General features: G+C 42.0%; 1 protein-coding gene across 4 annotated transcripts in view; it reads right to left on the bottom strand.

Annotated features, from left to right (window-relative positions):
* Window positions 1-23,208, bottom strand: part of sdk2b (sidekick cell adhesion molecule 2b) — a 943,317-nt gene that overhangs the window by 508,918 nt on the left and 411,191 nt on the right. For all 4 annotated transcript variants that reach the window (XM_059948548.1, XM_059948549.1, XM_059948550.1 and 1 more), the window contains exon 2: window positions 18,265-18,424. In XM_059948548.1, the coding sequence (XP_059804531.1) occupies window positions 18,265-18,424 (160 nt within the window). The remainder of the gene's footprint in view (window positions 1-18,264; window positions 18,425-23,208) is intronic.

Genomic DNA, 23,208 nt, shown 5'->3' with positions numbered 1-23,208 from the left:
CCCATTTAATTCATCCTGATAGTCATAGAAGAGCTTGTTGCTAACATAGGAAGCAATTAGTTTTTCAGAATAGCAAACTTTATAAACCAATTTATGGGTTGCTTGTGGATTCAGCGTTCTATCACTGCTGATTCGACAGTGCACAGATATAAGCGCACATGTGAATGCTATTGCATGCATGAAAGTTAACAGCTCAGTCATTGCATCCCAGTTGTCAGATTGAGCAGACTGTGGGCAAAGTCAAACCAGACATGTCCTGATTAAAAGTAATGAGCATATCATAAAAAAATGAATGATTATTTTATGTGGATCACTGGAAGTTTCTTAAGAATCTAATCATTTAAAACCTGTCAAGGCTGTAAAAGTTCACAATCATTCAACCTAAAAACATAATCAAAATCATCCTTTTATTATAAAGATAATAGATCATTTAAACATGCTATATGGAATAACAGGTTTCAAATCTGAAAAGCAGTCTTCAAACTTCCAGTATATCAAATGCTCCTTACCTCTAGATGTCACCAGTGCTGTGGGAAAATCTAATCTATTTTAATAAACGCAAGAGATTTTGTAAATGCTGGAAATCTTGAGCAACACATGCAAAACACTGGAGGAACTCAGCAAGCCAGGCAGCATCTATGGAGAGGATAAAAAGTTGACATTTTGGGCAGAGACCCTAAGGTTTCAATAAAGAGGTCTTCTCCATAGATGCTGCCTGACTTGTTGAGTTTCTCCAGCATTTTGTGTGTATATTAATATATTTTAATAGTAGCACAAAACAGCTATACTAGAATATTTAGAAACCAGTAATTGTCATTTATACTGGTAGATCTTAAAAGTTGTATTCACATTACACTTGTTTTTGAATAATCTTTACAGTCTAGGTATTTTCATAGGTATATTAAGTATATTTTCTAATTCAAAAATTTCATTCATAAAAATACAATTAGTGTCTGGTTTTCACAATATTCATTGTCATCCAGTCTATGTGTTCACTGTATTATCAAATCAGAACATTCTTCATATTTTCAAGTTAATAAACTCCATCCATAATACCACTTACATGGTCTCTACACCTTTCAAGTGCTTGAGAGGCTGCCCAGTCGCTCAATGAACAATGGTGACAGTACGTTAGGATGCAGTCTTTCCTACAAAGCTTTTGTGTCGGCTGCACCGAGCTGCAAATGTGTCCCTTAGCACGTATTCCTGCAGCCCAGAATGTGACAGGCAGCAGAATTCACTTACAGACATCTCATTGTATTAGAAGACCAACAAGGTTTGGTAGACTGAAAATGCACCCTTCACCGAGTTAATGATCTTCCAGCAGCACATGATGTTTGTCGTAATATGTGCCCCTCACCTTTTCAAAATTAATCTTTATTAAAACAGTTCATGGCTTTCCTGACATTCAGTGCTTATCAGTTTATACATTCATGGTGTTCCCAGGTCTACGCATTTATAGTGTTAGCATATTCTTTATGCAAGGCTGTATTTCCATTCACGTGGACTCCTTGGGTGATACAATGTTTACTAGCAGGAGGAACTTAACCTGTAGTTCTTCCCCACAGTCTAAAGTCCTACAGTCTTTGCAGTGGCTACACCTCGCGTCTGATAGCCAGGTTACTCTTCGGGAAAGTAATGCTCACAGTCCCAGTTGCAGAATCAGGAACAGATTTACTATCACTGACATACATTGTGAACTTTGTGGTGGCAATGTAGTGTAAGAAATACAACTGACTCTAAGTTTTGAAAAATAATTAATGGTTTAAAAGATGAATAACTAGGTCGTGTTCATGGGTTCATGGACCATTCAGTAATTTGACAGCAGAAAGTAAGAGGTGTTCTTAAAACATAGAATGTGGGTCTTCAAACTCTGATGACTGTAGAGTTCAGGAGAGGGAAACCAGAGGTCCATGAGCCAGTAATTATTGGAGGATCAGAGGATCAGAAGAGGAGAGTGTTAGTAACTTTAAATTCCCAGGTGTCACTATCTCAGCGGACCTGTCTTGGACCCATTATATAAATATAATTGCGAAGAAAGCATGACAGCACCTCTACTTCTTTAAGGGTCTGTTGAGAATTGGCATGTCATCAAAAACCTTGGCAAACTTCTATAGATGTGTGGTGGAAAGTGTGCTGACTGGCTGCATCACAACCTGGTGTGGGAACACCAAAGCCATTGAACAGAAAATCCTACAAAAGTTAGTGGATTTGCTCCAGTACATCACAGAAAATGCCTTCCTAACCATTGAGTACATCTACATGAAACATTGTCATTGGAAAGCAACATCTATCATCAGAGATCCCCACTACCCAGGTCATGGTCTCACCTCACTGCTGCCATCAGGTAGAAGGTACAGGAGCCTCAAGACTTGCACCACCAGGTTCAAGAATAGTTACTACTGCTTAACCATCAGGCTCTTGAACAAAAGGAGATAACTACACTCATTTAAGGACTCTTTTATCTTGTTATTTATTGCTATTTGTTTATATTTGCTTTGGTACAGTTTGTTGTCTATTGATCCTGTTTACAGTTACTGATTTATAGATTTGCTAAGTATGCCTGCGGAAAAAGAATCTTGGGATTGTAAATGGTGACATGCATGTACTCTGGTAATAAATTTTACTTTGGACTTTGAATTTTATTTTGAATTTTGAAATTTAGTAACACAAAGATGTTGAGAGAATTTAATGATGGATGCTACCTTCTTGAGGTACCGTCATCTGAAGAAGTCCTCCATGTGGGTAGTCTTGTGCCAATGATGGTAATCATTAAGTCTACAACCTTCTGCAACCTCTTGTTACACCATACATTGGGGCCTTCACACTTGTCTGTGATGCAACCAGTCAGAAAGCATTTCACTGTGAATATGTAGAAACTTGCAAGAATCTTTGATTATATTCCAATTCTCCTGAAACTCCAAATAAAGTGGAGTCACTGGTGTGCTTTATTTATGATTGGATCCAGAATAGAGTCTTTGAGATGTTGACGCTCAAAAACTTGAAGCTCTTCCCTCTTCCCTTCACTGACCCTCGGTGTGTGTTGTCCAGACTTCCCCTTCCTGAAGTCCATAATTAATTCCTTGGTCTTGCTGACATTGAATATGAGGTTGTTGTTGCTACATTATTCAACCATCAACTTATTTCACTTCTTTATGCATCCTTATTACCTTAAGAGATTTTGCCAACAAAAGCATTGTTGGCAAAATATCTTGGTGTCATTGGCAAACTCAAAGATGGCATTTGAACTGTGCCTAGCCCACACAGTCATGAGCATTGAGAGAGTAGAGCAGTGAGCTAAGCACACATCCTTGAAGAATATTTATGTTGCTCGACAGCAAGCCTGTGTTGATTTATGCTTAACCGTGGTGATTAACCCGATTTTGTTACACATCTCAACCTCTCTGAACAAGATCCACAGCATCTTCAGGTACTCAGACTTGTTGGTGAAGGGGACAGTGGATTGGACAGGCCAGTTGCCAAAGTGCCTGGCCTCACTCTCCCTTCGGTTGACTTTGGCACCTGTGGGCAAATCTTGGATTTGAGCAGAAGACAGTGACATCATCAACGTGCAGGAAGGTTTTAACCCGATTGTCTCCGTTGCCTGGCTTTGCCACACCTCATGCCGAAATTGTTCCTGATAGATTGGGCAAATGATTCTGTGCAACAAGATGGAGAGGCTTGCCTTATGCCTGGCTCATATCTACAGGATGGAATGACCCGAAACAGCCCTCTGTATATTCCAATAGCTGGTAAGATCTTGAAAGCACTATTTGAATATGGTCTTTGAAGAGTCTGGGTTGATTAATTGTGTGATTAAGTTGATGACAGGTTAAAACTTTTGCTATTTGAGAGAGTGCCTTTTGTTAGAAAGCTTCACAGTAACATCACTGTTTTTTTTAAACAAAGGCAATTGCTGCCAACTTGTCAGTTTTGTGTTCATTGAATTTGCATTTCATTGGGCCAGTCAAACAAAGGCGAAGGACAAGCAATAGAATGAGAAAAAAAATCTCAAGTAAAATCATTTTTCTCACAATTCCCATTCATTCCAAGAAAATCAGTCTGAAGAGAAAAGTGAATTGGCAATTCTCATTCAAGTGCATCATTTTACCAAATACACAATGCTTTGCAGGTGACTAATAGCATCATTCAAGCAGTACTGAATGGATTTGCCTTGTTTCTTATTATTCGTAGCAATGATTAACCAAATATAAACTCTTTGAGCCATTCTAGATGTGCTACAGGGTGCTTTATTTCTACTCCTTTAAAAACTACCAGCTGTTTCTTTTTAACCAATTCTGCATGTTACAGAGAGTATTATATCATTTTATGTCAACAAAATGTTTTTTTAAAATCATGAGATGGATGTTTCCAATTTAATACTTCTTAAGAAATATGCTTCACACACTTTATATATAATATTAACTTGTTCTTTATATGAAATCACATAACTAAGGATCACATGAGATTTGCATTAGTATTCCTTCCCAACTTGCTCCAGTCCATTAAAAATGCACGTTGTCCCTTTTCATTCTGTTTGTAGATGTAACAAACTGAACTTTTCATATTGGTGGACTCTATTACCTGTGGCCTTGTTTATGGTGACTGTTCTCACACTCTGATGCTTTCTTTCCATCATAAGGCTGCTACAATCTATCTTTGTGTTCCCTTTGTCTGTGATTTTTTTCCTTCATCTTTCTCCTTCATGTGATGTCTTTATCTTTTTACCTTTCACTTTTTATCCTCCATTTCGGAGCTCTTACTGCCTCTCTGATGCAACTTTGTCTATTTGCTTACTTTTCACCCACTAAATCAACATCCACAACTACCTGGTGTACATTTTTATCTTAATCTGAATGCTCATTTTATAGACCTGGTTGTAAAGCTGTCACCTCCATTGCTCCAGTCCTGTCAGAATCTGTTGTTTCTGCGATAATCTTTTATTTGGCTGTTACCGAGTTTTCTTTCAGATAGAAGTGTACTAAAAAGAAATAAAGCAACTTTAATAATTTCTATTAAATTGCAAAATATGTAAATATAACAATAGCTAGATTTTCCTGTGTCAAATAGTGTAGAGGCCTGAAGATAATCAGAAAAAAAGCCAGACCAATGAAAGCAAACCAGAGTAAACAATGACACTCTATTGGGAAAAGGGGAAGGACCTCTGTACAGAAAGGTATACATCCAGAGACGACATTTCATTCCCATCTCTAATCTGACTAAACATTCCCATTTGTTTATATATACGTGATCACAATTCAATCATCTATTCCATGAAAGAGGATCTGCTACTACTCAAAAAGGATGAATGCCCCATGCACAAAACCTACCAAATAATTCCAATCATTACGGTGACAATGATCATTAACTATTGGAAGGAGATGATGATAAACTTTTACTACAGCAGTTACATGGAGACCAGAAGTCTGTGGACATTTTATTAGAACAATATATGATCTTTCTTGGTGATGTTAAGGATTAGACTATGGTCTGCTGTTTGCCTCAGCTTAGCCCATTACATCAACACCACTTTTCATCTTGCTCCAATGTTATTATGACATCTAATAGTTAAAGTAGACAAATAGTCAAAATGAAAGTCAAAGTCAACATACATTTCTTATTATCAATGTAGGTGTACTTTATACAGTCTTAAGATTTGTCTCCTTACAGGCAGCTAAAAAAACAAAGAAACCCAATAGAACCTATTAAAACAAAAGAAGACTATCAAACACCCAAAGGGCAGAGTAAAAAAAGAAAAGTTCACAAAAGTGAGTTCACACTGTAATAGTTGCAGGCCACAACCACATTTCTGTGCAGGGTTGAGTAAACCTCACAGAGTAACAAGTTGACGTTCAGCACGGAGACAACTAAACCTCCTGGAGCAATGATTTGAACTGGCCCATGCCTCATCTCCGGCCCTGATACCCTGTCCTTCTCATGCCAACGTGCACTTCTTCATTTAAATGACCAAGGCAAGCAAGAAGATGCAGATTAATTAAAAATGAATGACTGGCTAATTGACTTGATATAAGAACCGACCCGGTGCTTAAATAGTCCAGATCTTGCTCTCTGACCTGAGCCCTGCCACTTCGATACAATCTCAAGCTGCCCCACCACCTCAATTTGGCCTGTACCCAACTTTTCCAATTCGGCCTGGTGCTTAATTCAATAAAGCCTCGCTCTCAGGTCCTGGTCCAGACCCCGCCACTTCAAATCTACATCACATCTACTTGCCTTGCCTTGACTCCGCTGAATCCAATTGTCCTCAGGTTTGCTCCAGGAATAGCCAAACAATGGGTCATTCCCTACTCTCCAACCCAGACCCCAGATTCAGCCCATACATGCCACACCGCAGCTGTACTGCACCTTCGAGACTTCAGATCCCACTGCAAAATGCCAGGTTGTACAGGCGTTTCAAAAGCTCAACTAAGCTAAAATACTAAGAAACATTCATGCTGCATCAAATCCCTTTCAAAATATGTTCATATTTAAATAAACTAAAAATCCACTTGGTTAAACATCACTTTGAAATTTGCCACTTGCTGCGTTTTAAATGTTCTGTTTATTTGAGATCAAAGCAGATATGCTCACGTGTCAAGATGCACTTCTTTGTTTAAATAGCCAAGGCAGCTCCTACAACTCATCATGTTTGTGCTGTTGATGGTGCCAATTCAACACTGCACGGCTGCCTACCTCTGGTCTATGTTCCCCTCCACTCCTCCATTCCTGTCTCTTCCTGTGTCTGCTGAAGTGCATATTAAACATCACTACTCTTTGCTTCTGCCACTTCTCCTCACAGCTCGTTCCAGGACCTACCTACTGTGTAAAATGTCTTGCCATGAGAATTTTTGCTGAAAGAGTTATTGAAGTCCATGTATACAACATTCACAGCCCTGAATTCATTAATAGTCTGCATCACCACCTCAAACCCTCAATCAAGTTTAGACATAATCTGCACCAACAAAACCATGTTGACTATCACAAATAAGGAACACACACAAAATGCTGGTGGAACGCAGCAGGCCAGGCAGCATCTATAGGAAGAAGCACTGTCGACGTTTCTGGCCGAGACCCTTCGATAGTGCTTCTTCCTATAGATGCTGCCTGGCCTGCTGTGTTCCACCAGCACTTTGTGCGTGTTGCTTAAATTTCCAGCATCTGCAGATTTCCTCGTGTTTGCATCCCAAATAAGGGTTTGTTTCTCTAGATGTGAGTGGATCCTATCTCTCAGAATCTTCTACAATAATTAGTAACCTTACAGATTATATGAAGATTGGTTGTGTTGTGGATAGCACAGAAGACTGGCAAAGAATACAGCGGGATATAGATCAGTTGCAGATATGGGGGTAGAAATGGCAGATGGAGTTTAACCCGGACAAATGTGAAATGTTGCACAAATGTAGGTCAAATATAAAGAGATTGTACACTTTTTAAGGGCAAGACCCTTAACAGTGTTGATGAAACAGTGTTCATAGCTACTGAAAGTGGCTAGGCAGGTTGATAGTGTGGTTAAGAAGGCATATGGCATGATTGCCCTTACTAGTCAAAGAATTGAATTCAAAAGTCAGGAAGTTATGTTGCAGCTGTATAAAACTCTAGTAAGGCAGAGTATTGCATACAATACTTGTGACCCCATTATAGGAAGACTGGTAATGCTTTGGAGAGTTTGCAGAAGAGGTTTACCAGGCTTCGGGGGCATTCTATAATGAGAGGTTGGACATACTTGTGTTATTTTCTCTGGAGAGGTGGAGGTGGATAGAGGTTGATCTCACAATTATAAGATTGTGAGAGGCAAAGCTAGAGTAGGTGGACAGTATCATTTTCCCAGGTTGAAATGTGAAGTGTTTTTTTTACACAGAGCGGTACATGCCTGGAATGCGCGGCCTATGGTAGTGGTAGAGACAGATACATTAGGGACTTTTAAGAGTGTTATGAAGGTACCACAGCTCGGAGGGGCCGAAGGAGCGGGAGCAGCCCCCTCCTTCCGGAGAATCGCAAGATCGCTATTAATTCGGGTCTCGGAAGTGAGAGACAATGCAACAGCTCTGGCCATTGTTCTTAGAGGCACCTGTGTGACTGCATGTCCCTGCTACGTGACAGCTACCATGGACATGGACACCCTCTGGCAATGTGGGGGTGGAGATTGCATCCCCCTACTTTGATGGACATCTGCAACTCTGCAAGTAAAGATAAAAGCGGACTGCAGGAGGCAGTACCCCAGCGACGCACCAGAGGAACTTGCTCGCTCAACGCTCCCGTGAGAGCTGGAAGCCACTCAATGCCACGTGTGCTCCTAACTCCTTTGCCCGGGGAGCGGGTGGCTGATAATACCGAGAAGGACTTCGAATTAACAACAGGGAAAACAACGCTCCCCTGATTTTAACGGAGTGGCTTCATAAAGACACGGGCAAGTTTTCTTTTCGTTTTCACCGATCCCTCGAAAACACGTGAAACCCAGCGATTCCTCGAAAGGTTAAAGTCTGCAGACTTTTGAATGACTTTTTTATATTTCCAATGGACAAAAATATTATCCCCTAGACAACAGCCGAGATTACTTCTTAGAGATTATTATTACTATACCCGCACTTTAGATTGAGTATTGGTGATGTGCATTATCTGAATGTTTGCATTAACCTTACTTTTGTGCCCCTTTATAAATAAAAATGTTTGAAAATAGTGACATCAGACTTCAACGGACCTCTCTATCTTTGCTGGTAAGTTCTCCAGTTACGGGATTCGTAACAACTGACACATGATTGTGAAGAAAATGGAGGGATAAGGATGTTGTGTGGGCATACAGTAGGGACTAGTTTATTTGGCTGTTTGATTAATAATGCATGTGGTTCAGCACAATGTTTGGGGCCAAAGGGCCTCTTTCTATGCTGTACTGTTCCATGTTCTACATTCTAATATCTCTACCACTGATGCAAAGCTCATTGGCCCATAGATCCCTGATTTGTTGCTATGTCTTAAAAAGATGAACAATAACGGCTATTCTCTATTTCTCTGGGACTTTAACTGTGGCTAAAGAGGACAAAGATTTTTTGTCAAGGCCACAGAAACCTCATTTTTCACTTCTTTCCATAACCTCTGATAGATCCCATGAGATCCTTAATGTTCTTCACAAGTCCCTTCCTTCTTGACATCAACATGCTCTAGAGTACCAGTATATTCTTTGCTGATCTCAATATTCACCAAGTTTTTCTCTTTGGTTAATACTGATACAAAGCACCTGTTTAGTGTCTCACCCATTTCCTCTGGCTCCAGGCATAAATTCCCTCATTTGTACTTCCTTGAGTGGTCCTTTCCTCTCTCTTGTTACCCTTATTTTTAATGTATGTGAAAGAAGTCTTGGGATTTTCTTAATCCATCTCAACAGAACATTCGTGGCCGCTTTCAGTTCTCCTGATGCCTTGTTTGAATTCGTTATTGCTTCCTTTATATTTCTCAAAGCTCCTGTCCAACTTCAGCTTCCCAGACTTTAGAACGTGCTTCCTTTTGTGTTACATCTCTGATCATTCAAGCTTCCTGAACTTTGCCATCCTCATGGAAACATCTTAACTTAGAATTCTGGTTTTTAATCAATTCCCACATGTCAAATGTAGATTTACCCAATAACAGATGCTCTGAATCGACTGTCCCCAGCTTTTGTCTAATACTACTGTCATCAGCCAAATTAACACTTCCCTCCAAGGTCTAGTATTATCCTTCTCCATAGCTAATTGAAAATGTAGTAAATTATGATCATTAACTGCAAAATGATCTTCCACTTAATCTCTGATTACTTGGCCAAGCTCATTTCCCATTACAAGGTCTTGTGTGGCCTCTTCGCTGGTTGGACTATCTGCTTTATTGTGTCAAGAAACAAGCCTAACAAATTCTGCCCATCTATGCTTTGGCACAAAGGAAGTCTTAGCCAATATTGAAGAAATTAAAGCTGCCCACTATGACAGCCCTGTCACTTCAACATTTTTCCATAACCCGCCTACATATCTGTTCCCCTATCTCCGGCTGTCATATAGTATGATCCCATCACAAAGTCTGCACCCTTTTTATTCCTGAACTCTATTGCCTCACTTGCTGAGTCTCTTGAAGGATGTCCACTCTGTTACGATTTTGCTGTGTGACGTTCACCCTGTTCAGTAGAGCAATTCACTTGAATAACCACATCTGAAACCTAAGGCAGCCAGGGTAGTTACGTCTTCATTCCACCACTGAAACCTCCAAATCAGCTAAATGCAGTCTTGTGAATCTAAATTAAAGCATTCAAAACATTTCAGAGTCACCAGAGACTGAATTCTGAATTACCGCTAGCAACATGAAATTACTAGCAAAAGGATAGTGAATGGTGTAAACATTGGGAAAATTGTTATAACAGAACCTTCCTTTTCCCCCCTCATATGCGGGAAGCAGGCATTGATGACTTTGCCTGCATTACGGCCCATCCTTGACAGCCTTTGAGAGGGCACTGGAAGCATGTAACCTGTGCTTTCTCAAAGGCTATCAAGGATCTTAAACTGTATTGGTCCATATGGTGAAAGAGAGCTGTCCTCTGCTTTTGACACAGTATCCAAGTCAGAATAGTATGTGACCTGATAGAACTTCGAAGGGGTTGTGTTCCCATGTGCCTGCTTAAATTTCTCTGGAGCTTGGATTTCAGAGGTTCTATCAAAAATGTCTTGGCAAGTTTTTGCACTGCATTTTGTAGAAGGGGTAATATTTTGTTAAGGGAATCATTACTAAAAATTTGCATGGATGAGAGATTTCCTATGTAATCAATTGACTAAAGCAAAGAAAGGACAGTGGTTGTCCAAATAATATGCTTATTAGCTGCAATAAAAGGCTCAGATTTAAAATCAGATAAACATAGTTAAGTTTCAATGTGAATTTTATCAGAATCAGAATCAGGTTTAATATCACTGACATATTTCGTGAAACTTGTTAACTTAGTGGCAGCAGTACAATGTAATACATGCTAATATAGAAAAAATAAGTAAACCACTTACAGTAAGTAAATATATGTATATTAAACAGTTAAATTAAAAATAGTGCAAAAACAGAAATAATATTAAAAAGTGAGGTGGTGCTCATGTGTTCCATGTCCATATAGGAATCAGATGACAGAGGGGAAGAAACTTGTTCCTGAATCGCTAAGTGATTTAAATGTCCTTTTTTGTTTTCTCTTTTGTTAAATATTCATTAATTCTGATTCCCAATTCTATTTCACTATCTTAAAGGCTTTTTACTCCAGTGACAGGTACTAAACAGGCCACAACATTTTTATAACAGTCTTCCATTTGTTTTCAACATCGGCTACAGTGTGTTCTTTCAAAGTTGACATTTCTACAGAATCACCGTCACAGATGTGATTTTATTTAACCAACATTCTTTCACTTTATTGAAGAGGTTGGAAATCATGCAGCTCCTTAGAGAGAATAGGGAGGGGGGGGGGGCATGAAACATGAACTGATATACAACAACCATCACTTATCTTGAACAAATCTCCCTTGTAGGAATGCATTGACTATAAATGTTAAGGATCGTACCTGTAAATCCCTAGCTCTTGCCTCGAGCTAAAGGCCAGGTTATTAAGATCACAAAAGCTGGCGTGAAAGTAGTGATTTTCAAAAAGCTTTTTTGACACACTGGAGGACAAGAGGCACATACTAAACAGTGGTATCAATATGAAAGAAATATGAAAGAAGCAATTTGAAAGAAATAAAAGAATTTGGATCAACAGCCAGATCCATCCAAACTCTGTGCCTAATTTTTCTGAAACAGATTTCCTTCCTATCACTCACTATTTGTTGATTTCAACATTAAAAGACAAAAAGTCTTGAATTTATATTTCAACTTTCACAAGCTTGGATGTTCAAAAGACTGAGTAGTTTCTGAAGTGTGGTTACTGTTGAAGAAAGCATAGTCGCCAATTTGCACACAACATGCACTACAAAGAGCTATGTAATGATGACAACATATTCTGTCTTGGTAATCTTGATTAAGAGATAAATGTTGCTAGGAAACTGCCTGCCCTACACTGAAAGAGTGCCACAGGATTTTCTGCATCCAGCTGAGAGAGAAGTCAAAACCTTGGTTTAATATTTTATCCAAAAGAAGCAATTCTGACAGAGATCCCTCAGTTCTACTCTAGAGTCTCTGCATGGATTTTTGGCTCAAGTTTCGAGTTTGTGATTTGAAGCTAAGAAAAGCTAACTCAGAAATGGAAGTGCTTCTCACTCAGACTGACTGTCACATACTAAAGAGAGCTAAGCTGCTTTGTACACCTCCATCTACTCTCTAAAATTCAACATTACCAATATCTTTTGACTGTAGAAATTTATCCAGATCTGTTTTAAAGGCATTAATTGGTTTAAAGTGAATAAATTTCTCTGACAGATTGTTGCACTTTTTCATTAATGGAAATGGTTAGGGGCAGGTAGCAGTGTCGGGGGCAACATTCAGCTTTGTTGGGAGAAATGACTGGAAATATTCTACACATGAAGTCATGTGGTCTGCTAAAATGGAGTTATTAGACTTTATTCTGCTACCAGCAATTGCAAACTGATTACTTACCCTTGCCCAATTTCCCAATTTAATAGAGAATTTACAGAACATAATGAACTGGAGTTCTGACTTGCTTTTTATAATATTTATTCAAGGGATGCAGGCTTTGCAGACTGACCCAGCATTCAATTGCCCAACCCTGACTGTCCATTCATGAGAAGGAGTTAGTGAAACGTTTTCTTAAACTACTGCAGTTCTTGAGGTGTGAGTATACCCATAAGTCTGTCAGAGAATTCCAGGAAATCTTGCTTTTTGCAGATGGAATGAAGATGCTCAATACAGCAGCCCCCCACTCTACGTCGGTTCACGGTAGAGGAGGCTGCTTTGGTAGGTCTGGATCCACTAGAGGACCCCAACAGGTCTGCAGGTGAAGTGTTGCCTCACCTGGAAGGATTGTTTGGAGCTCTGAGGTGAGAGGGGAGGTGAATGGACAGGTGTAGCACTTTTTCCACCTGCAGGGATAAGTGATAGGAGGCAGATAATGGGGAGTGACAAATACACACAGGAATCATGGAAGGAGTGATCGCTGTGGAAAACAGAAAGTGTGGTGGGGGGGGGTGGAAGGTAAAGACGTGTTTAGTGAAAGATGGCGGAAGTTGCGCAGAATGAGTACTGGGTGATATGTTCTAGAATTTAGTGCTCACTACTACGACTGCAATCCGAGCTCATTCCATTTTTCAATATGTAATAAATAGCCTAATAAATAAATACACTGCTGTACAACCAATGAGTGAATAATGGTTAAGTTACTGGTTTAGCAATCCAGAGAGCTTGGCTAATGATTTGTATTGAGTTCAATTCAGACACTGATATTTATTCAGTTATTTAAATAATCTAAACAGAAATAAAACACATAAGTAATGCTCACAATGAAACAATCAATAGTTTGTAAAAGCCCTTCAGCTTCACTTATATTAATGAAGGTTGTCTGTCACCATTATTCACTCCTGCTTATGTAGCTCCACATCAAAAGCAAACTTTACTCTGATATTGTAAAATAAAATAAAGTACTGTAACATAGTACTGTTATTTGTTTCTTTTATACGTTGTGACTCTTGGTTACTTTTCCACTGGCAGACCTACAAAATAGTTGGTGATTTGGTTAAAGATGCCAATTTATTTTGAAGCAACAGATAGGAGCAAACACAATTAGGTTAACCAATGCCACCTATTGTGGTCTAACAAAATAATAAATACATTTGCATTGTTTTATAACTTTACTAAAAGAGTACACTGAACACAATCTGTTAACTAACTCCAAAATAATGCCTGTGTGAAACCATGGTTCTGTAGCGATGTGCTACACACAGCGCTGAAATAACGACACGCAGTCGGTAAGTCGTTTTGAGACTAGTTTATTCAAACTTTGCGGCGCTGGCATTTAATCCCTAGCGCCAGCCCTCTCCGGGCGGAAATGACATCAGAGGTGCATTACCAAAGTCTCTCCCCGCGCGCTGGCTATTTGTGGGCCAGTTTGCCTGCGCAGAAAGTGGGTCGCCACATAACCCCCCCCCCACCAGAAACGGCGATACACCCCCCCCCCCCCAATGTCCTCAGTCTGGGTCAGCCTCTGTTTGGCAGGTCTGCCTCTGCGCCGCGGTGCCTGAACCTAGACCGGCTGCGCCAAGTCCACGTGGGCTGGTTTGAGTCGGTCCACCATGAAAACCTCCTCTTTCCCCCCAATGTCCAGAACGTACGTGGACCCGTTGTTGTTGATCACCTTGAACGGCCCTTCGTACGGCCGCTGTAGCGGTACCCGGTGTCCGCCCCTTCATACAAACACAAACTTACAGTTCTGCAGGTCCTTGGGTACATGGGTCGGGGTCCGTCCGTGCTGTGAAGTTGGTACGGGGGCCAGGTTGCCGAGCCTTTCGCGTAGCCTGTCCAGGACTGCTGCAGGTTCTTCCTCTTGCCCCCTTGGGGCTGGTATGAGCACTCCTGGGACGGCCAGGGGCGCGCCGTACACCAACTCGGCCGATGAGGCATGCAGATCCTCTTTGAGCGCTGTATGAATTTCAAGCAGGACCCAGGGAAGCTCGACCACCCAGTTAGATCCTCGCAGGCAGGCCATGAGAGCCGACTTCAAGTGACAGTGGAAGTGTTCCACCAGTCCGTTCGACCGTGGGTGGTAGGCAGTAGTGTGGTGTAGCTGCATTCCCAACAGGCTGGCCACAGCCGACCACAGGCTGGAGGTGAACTGGGCACCTCTGTCGGAGGTAATGTGTGCCAGTACCCCGAAGCGTGCTACCCAGGTTGCGATCAGTGCTCGGGCACAGGAATCAGCAGATGTGTTGGTGAGCGGGACCGCCTCTGGCCACCTCGTGAACTGGTCTACCATAGTTAGGAGGTACCGCGCTCCTCGGGACACTGGTAGGGGGCCCACAATATCCACATGAATGTAGTCGAACCTCCAGTGTGTGGGTTTGAACTGCTGCAGTGGGGCTTTAGTGTGCCGCTGCACCTTGGCTGTTTGGCACTGCGCGCACGTTCTGGCCCCTTCACTGACCTGCTTGCAAAGTCCATGCTACGCAAACTTGCTGGAGACCAGCTGGACGGTTGCCCTGATAGATGGGTGCGCCAAACCGTGTATAGAGTCGAAAACTCACCGCCTCCGGGCTGCCAGGATGATGGGGCGAGGTTGGCCGGTAGTCACGTCGCACAGGAGGGTCCTCTCATCTGGGCCTACAAGTCAGTCTTGCAGCTGCAAACCCAAGACTGCGGTCCTGTAGCTGGGCATCTCGTTGTCTGCCTGCTGCGTCTCCGCTAGTGCTGCATAGTCCACCCCCAGGGACAGGGCCTGGACAGCTGGTCTGGAGAGTGCGTCCGCCACGACGTTGTCCTTCCCCGAGACATGCTGGATGTCTGTCGTGTACTCGGAGATGTAGGACAGATGTCACTGCTGGCGAGCCGACCAGGGATCGGACACCTTCCTGAACGCGAAGGTCAACGGTTTGTGGTCCTGCATTCTAAGAAGTACCTGAAATGATGGATTGCCAGATACAGTGCTAACAGCTCCCGGTCAAAAGCACTGTATTTGAGTTCGGGTGGCCGTAGGTGCTTGCTGAAGAACGCCAGGGGTTGCCAGTGCCCCTCGATGAGCTGCTCCAGCACCTCACTGACTGGTGTGTCGGATGTGTCCACCGTGAGTGCGGTCAGAATGTCCGTTCTGGGGTGCACCAGCATCGCGGCATCTGCCAAGGCTTCCTTGGCTTTAACAAAAGTGGCCGTGGCCTCCTAGTGCCAAGTAACGTCCTTGCCTTTACCCGACATCAGGGTGTACGAAGGGCGCATGATACGGGCTGCTGAGGGGAGGAAACGGTGGTAGAAGTTCACCATACCAACGAACTCCTGCAGGCCTTTGACCGTGTTGGGCCAGGCAAAGTGGCGGATTGTGTCTACCTTGGCAGGCAGAGGTGTTGCCCCGTCTTTGGTAATCCTGTGGCCCAGGAAGTCGATGGTATTGAGACCGAACTGGCATTTGGCCGGGTTGATCATGAGGCCGAAATCACTCAGGCGGGAGTAGAGCTGGCGGAGGTGGGACAGATGCTCCTGACAACAACTGCTGGCTATAAGGATGTCGTCCTTGTACGCAATGTCCAGGTCGCGTCCCACCGCATCTATTAGCCGCTGGAACGTCTGTGCGGCATTCTTCAGGCCTAATGGCATTTGGAGGAACTCGAAAAGCCCGAACAGGGTGATGAGTGCTGTTTTGGGGATGTCTTCAGGGTGCACCGGGATTTGACGGTATCCCCAGACGAGGTCTACTTTGGAAAAGATTCTTGCCCTGTGCAGGTTTGCTGCAAAGTCCTGTATGTGCGGCACAGGGTAGCAGTCTGGAGTTATAGCCTCGTTCAGTCTGCGGTAGTCGCCGCATGGTCTCCAGCCCCCTGTCGCTTTGGGCACTATGTGCAGGGGGGAGGCCCATGGGCCGTCGGACCTCCATACGATCCCCAATTCCTCCATCCTCTTGAACTCCTCCTTCGCCAGGTGGAGCCTTCGTGTACGGGCGTGGAGGGGTGGTCCCTGGGTTAGGATGTGGTGCTGTACATGTCTGGACATGGCTGCCGTGAACTGCGGTGCCAGAATCGATGGAAAGTCCGCCAGGATTTTGGTGAATTTGTTGTCCGACAGCGTGATGGAGTCCAGGTGTGGGGCCGGCAACTTGGTTTCACCCAGGGAGAACGTCTGGAAAGTCTCGGCATGTACCAGTCTTTTCCCTTGCAAGTCGACCAGCAGGCTGTGAGCTCGCAAGAAGTCTGCCGCCAGGAGTGGTTGGGCCACCGCGGCCAGTGTGAAGTCCCACGTGAACCGGTTGGCACCGAACTGCAGCTGCACTGTGCGGGTGCCGTAGGTCCGTATCGTGCTGCCGTTTGCGGCCCTCAGGGTGGGTCCTGGCTTCCTGTTGCGGGTGTCGTGCCCCGTCGGGGGCAAGACGCCAATCTCCGCTCCGGTGTCGACCAAGGAGCGGCGTCCCTACTGTTTGTCCCAGACGTGCAAGAGACTGTCCTGGTGGCCAGCCGCCACAGTCATTAGCGGAAGCTGGCCCTTACAGGGCGGGCGACAACGGCGGGCTTTTGTGCCCCACCACTGGTGGTAGAAACACCACTGTTCACTGGCCTCCTCACTCCTGCCTCTGGGTTGTGTGTGCCCCCCTGCCAGGCCTGGTCTGGTCTGCTGTTGGGCGCGTAGCCTAGTAACCTGACCAACGGACGCCACACTCTCCCTCTTGGCTTTCCACAGCACGTCTGCTCTGGTTGCAAACTTCTGGGGGTCGCTGAAATCTGCGTCGGCCAGCAATAAATGTATGTCTTTGGGCAGCTGCTCCAGGAACGCTTGCTCGAACATGAGGCAGGGCTTGTGTCCGTCAGCCAGGGACAGCATCTCGTTCATCAATGTTGACGGCAGTCTGTCTCCCAAACCGTCCAGTGAAGCAGGCAGGCACCCCGCTCACGCCGTGAGAGGCCAAAGGTCCCAATGAGCAGCGCTTTGAATGATTCATATTTGCCTTCTTCCGGGGGGCGACTGTATGAAATCTGCAACCTGGGCGGCCGTCTCCTGGTCAAGGGCGCTCACCACATGGTAGTAACACGTGGAATCAGAAGATATCTGTCGAATCTGGAACTGGGCTTCTGCTTGGCTAAATCAGACGCGTGGTCGCAGCATCCAGAAAGTCGGCAGTTGTAGTGAAACTGCGTGAACAGATGAAGAGTTGGTCATCTTTGGTCCAAATCCCGTTTGGATCGTCGGGGTCACCAACATAGTGATGTGCTACAAACAGCGCTGAAATAACGACACGCAGTCGGTAAGTCGTTTCGAGACTAGTTTATTCAAACTTCGTGGCGCTGGCATTTAATCCCTAGCGCCCACCCTCTCCGGGCAGAAATGACATCAGAGGTGCATTACCAAAGTCTCTCCCCGCGCGCTGGCTATTTGTGAGCTGGTTCACCTGCGCAGAAAGTGGGTCGCCACAGTTCTTCATATTCTGTACCTCATAATGAAAAACCACTGTTTTCAAGCTGATTCTAATGAACTCTGTTTCTCTTTCCACAGTCACTACATTTCTTGCTGAGCATTTTTCTGCAATTAGTTTTTTCTTATTTGATTCATATTATCTGAAATGGACTAATTCATCTACCAAATATGTCAAAGGTTAACATTTTCATGGAGCACAAAACCAAAATTGCAAGTGTGGCCACTGACCTGTACTCTAGAGAGAAACGTGTCAACTCCGTATCATTATACAACCATTTGAACTCTAAAGGCCAGCTCCCTTCAGCCATGCACGTCAGGACTAAACGGTTTCCCTCCAAGTGGATCTGTGAGCGAATAGGCTCCGTTTTGAAATAAGGCGGCACATCATCTGAAATACAGGTAGAAAATGTTTAAGGACAATGCATTTTATGCTGATTTTAATATCAAAAGAATATAATGACACCAGCTAACATAGAAGCATAGAAAACCTACGGCACAATACAGGCCCTTCAGCCCACAAAGTTGTGCCGAACATGTCCCTACCACAGAAATTACCAGGATTATCCATAGCCCTCTATTTTTCTGAGCTCCATGTACCTATCCAAAACTCTCTTAAAAGACCCTATCATACACGCCTCCACCACCGTTGTCAGCAGCCCATTCCACGCACTCACCACTCCCTGCGTAAAAAACATCCCTGACAACTCCTCTGTACCTACTCCCAAGCACCTTAAACCTGCGCCCTCTTGTGGCAGCCATTTCAGCCCTGGGAAAAAGCCTCTGACTATCCACACGATGTGTAATAAGTATAATATTCCAACTAGTCACAGGAGCAATGTGCCTGACCTGTCATTGAGTTGATTTTGTGGTCTTTTGAAATGTTATTTTATGTCAATTAGCACAAAAAGAAATTGAATGAGTCGTACAACAAGAAAATCAAATTTAAATTGATCCCTCTGTTAACTTCAATTGTGAAACACACAACAGATTTGTTCTCTGTAACTTAGTGCCAATTCGCTTTGCTATAAGCCACATAAACAATAATGGCATTTTTGTAATTAGTAATATAAAAAAGTGTACAGTAACAATCTTGAAATTAAGCATGTTATTATTTTAGAAATTATATTTTAATGGAGGTGTTTACCGATTTATGGACAAATTTAGCAACCCCACATTCCCAACAACAGGCTAAATTCAAAAAGGCTGCAGAAAAGAAAATTGCAAATTGTAATGTTAATGTCTTAGCTACATCCTTGACAATAGCTTCTTTGCTCAAAATGCAGGATTGTTGATTGACATTTATAATTTTACTTCCAAAGAATTGACACCGCTACTGTGAGAACCATTTCAATGAAGTCCATTGAGTGATTTTACTGCTGTGTGGTTTCAAAGCTATGCATTATTTTACTATTGACCAAGGTGATCAATGATCTGAGAAGGCCTGCCAAGTGTATAATTCCTGAGGTGTTTCTCACACCTTTGACTAATCTCATTCTTTCTAAAAGGAGCTGCTACAATGGGGATAATACAAGTTTATTTTACTTATTTGGTGCTGGTTTCATATGCAGCTCTGATACCTGTACCTAAACTGCTATCAGGTAGCCACTTCTGGAAGTGAGTAAATCAATGTCACGTGAAGAGATCTATCACTACTGAACACTGTGGTGCCAGTCATTCTCCTCTAAGTTATAGAGATCAAGATTTTTCCCTTATTTTATTTCAAGTTTCTTTATTCTATGTAAACAGCAGCCATTTCGGAGAAGCTCATCTAGAAACAATATATAAACAATGAAATTGATGACTGACTGGAAGGGGGGCAGTAACATGTTCTGTCCAGGTACAGTTCAGTGTTTCTTTACAAGTCCAGCTTTAATTTATCCCTCTAAATGATAAGAAAATGGAAGGCAAGTGGATCTCACTTCCTAGAATAGATTTTAAAAAGACAATTTTTGAACAGCGTCTATTATTAAGTCTGCTTTTACATTAACTTTGTAAATTCTGGCTCTAGACTAGATCAAATATTTACTCAGAGAGCACAAAAGAAAATTCCCAAAGTCCAGTTTCTATCACATTTTAGTTCAAGTAAATATTTTTGCCATTGCATTTTATATTTATAAAAAACAACTATTAAAATTGATGCCTGACCCATAATTATGTGAATCTTGACTGGTAATGAAATAACGTACTGGCAGATTGTCAGTCACAATGAGCTGGATTAGTAAATTTGCATCTTTCACTTTTGATCAAAATTACCATTTCATACAGTTCTATTTGCCGCTACAACATTGGCAACATGAGAAAATATATACCACCCTTGCCTTAATGAGCCACAACAACAGTGCGATTGACAAAGGTTAGTGTTGATAGGTTTGAGAGCCTGCAGCAATTCTCCTTACTTCCAAGATCCTATCAATCATTACAAATTGCTCTTCTTCCCTTATGGCTTATCTAGTTTTTTTACCCTGCGAACGCTGAAGCCATGCAGACAAGGAAAATTCCAGATTCGATCTATTCTTGCTAAAACTAAGTTTATTGATCTTCTCAAGGGCTACTACAATGTGTATATCACAAATGACCTTAGCTGATTTTGATGCAGAGGATCATGTGCTGTTACGACGTCTGCTCCTAATATGCTTTAAGTTTGCTATTTTTCTAACATTGCTATTGGAAACAGTGGAGCCACAGGCATGCAGTGGTGCAGCTAGAAAAGCTGCTGCCTTACACCAACAAGCCAGGTCATGCACTCTGGAGATAACTGTGTGGAGTTTGCACATTCTCCCTGGGATCCGTGGGTTTGCCATCCGATTTCTGAATGGACATTGAACCCATTACCTTACGTTTTTATTCTTATCTTTACACCCCATATTTTATATATATAGATATATATGTGCTTACTGTAATTCACATTTTTTTCAATTATTATATATTGCATTGTACTGCTCCTGCAAAGAAAACAAAATTTATGACATATCCTGGTGTTTTTAATCTGGGTGCTTGGGTTCTCTTATGCAAGTTGCAGGTTAATAGGTCAAATTGGCCATGTTAAATTGACCCTGGTGTGTAAATTGGTGGTAGAGTCTGAGACGTGTTGCAGGGGATAAGGAGAAGATAAAAATGGAATTAGTGTGTGATAGTCAACATAAACTTAGTTGGCCAAAGGTTCTGATCCCATGCCATATAACCCTTCGACTCTACCAATTCGTCACAAGCTGACTTATGCTTCTACTACTGTGGTTTTTACTAAGAAATTGCTGTCTTGAACAAAATATTGATAGACAAAAAAACTATTGAGAAAAAAAGTGCTGTTCAAGACATCAACATGACATGACTATTTTTGTTCTCAGCTTTTCAATACACACAGAATAACATGCATTTTACATCAGTCAATATATTTACAAGATGATGTGCAATTGTAGAATACTTCTTTATCTGCCATCCTAACCTTTCCTTTGCTGTCAGCTGTCAAGACATTTTAATTGTCATATAGCATTGTATTCAAATATCCCACCAACTTGCTGACATGAGCTAATCAGACAAAGGATAGAAATCCATAGAAATAAAAGCTTTCACTCCTGCTGATTGAGCTGTTTACTATTCAACCCTTCAGAATTAAAGTAACATCCCACTGACGCCATGTAAAACAAAAGTGTATTTGAATTCCATCAGTACGTTTGCAAAGTATTATTGCACATATTTTGTCCTTAATTGAAATATAGCCATTCTGCTGGTCAACTACTTTCTTCTATCCCCATTGTGTTAATGACTTTTTTGACAAATATCAGTAAATTCAGAAGATTGATAAAAATATGTTGATCAAAACTTGAAGCATTCCTAAAAATTATACAGCACACACCAAAGTGTCATCGCTCTATCCCAAAATAAATCCAAGCTTGTTTCAAAATGGATTTGGCAGTGATCAGTATGTTGAACTGAAGGATAACGTCAACACTCTTCAAGCACTCAAGTCAACAGCATTATAAGAGCTTATTATTTTTGAAGAGTTAGCTGGTGAAGATGAAGAGTCCTGTAGGCACGTCACATGCCAGGTAAAAAGAATACCTTATGACATTGATGTTTGTTTACTCAGAGCAATACAAAAGAATGACACAACTGTTGCCTTAAGAAGGCAGCATCTGTTATTAAAGACCCCCACCACCTTTATTCGGTACTTCCTATACCTAAAAAGATGAACACTGATTGTATGTCCATGGTCTTCTCCTGCTGTAGCCCATCCACTTCAAGGTTCAATGTGTTGTGCATTTAGAGATGCTCTTCTGCACACCACTGTTGTAACACACGGGTAATGAAGTTGCTGCAGCCTTCCTGACAGCTTGAACCAATCTCCTCTGACTTTTCTCATTAACAAGGCATTTTTGCCTACAGAAATGCCACTCACTGGGTGTTTTCTGGTTTTTTGCCCTATAAACTCTGGAGATTGTTGTGTGTGAAAATCAGCAGTTCCTGAAATACTCAAACTACCCTGCCTGGCACCAACAATCATTTCATGGTCAAAGTCACTTCGATCACATTTCTTCCTCATTCTGATGTCTGGTCTGAACAACTAAACCTTTTGACCATGTTTGCATGCTTTTATGCATTAATCTGCTGCTACATGATTGGCTCATTAAATATTTGCATTAAGAAGCAGATTTACCTCATAAAGTGGCCACTGAGTGTATATCTACCATATATTCTGTACATGAAATAAATTGAAACAAACATGTCCAATGCCTTTATACATTCAATCATATGGAAGTCAATGATGACTTTTAAAATTAACTTCCAACAATTATGAAAGATGTCAAAACTAAAGTGGGTGCATCTTTCCTCTAACCCCAACCATTAGTTCTTTTGTCTAAACTATAGATATGGATTGCAAATAGCTGTAACACAGGGACTGATTCTCGTTGCACATCACTAATACTATCCTATCAACCCATAAGTAACTATTTCTACCTTGTTTTCACCTGCTAAATAAACCTCAGTCCTTGCTAATATATTATTGGCAGTACTTTCATACTTAATTTCTGTAATAATTTTAGTTGCACCATATCAAATGTTTCTTCCTGAAAATCCAAATGCACTGTATTCACTTATTTAAAATTCTTGGTATTACAACCTCAAAGATCTGACAAATAGATTTGTCAAAAAAAAAGGTCCTTTAACTACACT

The sequence above is a fragment of the Hypanus sabinus genome, chromosome 23 (genome assembly GCF_030144855.1).
Source record: "Hypanus sabinus isolate sHypSab1 chromosome 23, sHypSab1.hap1, whole genome shotgun sequence".
NCBI classification, from domain to species: domain Eukaryota; kingdom Metazoa; phylum Chordata; class Chondrichthyes; order Myliobatiformes; family Dasyatidae; genus Hypanus; species Hypanus sabinus.
This window is presented reverse-complemented; position numbering and strand designations above follow the sequence as displayed.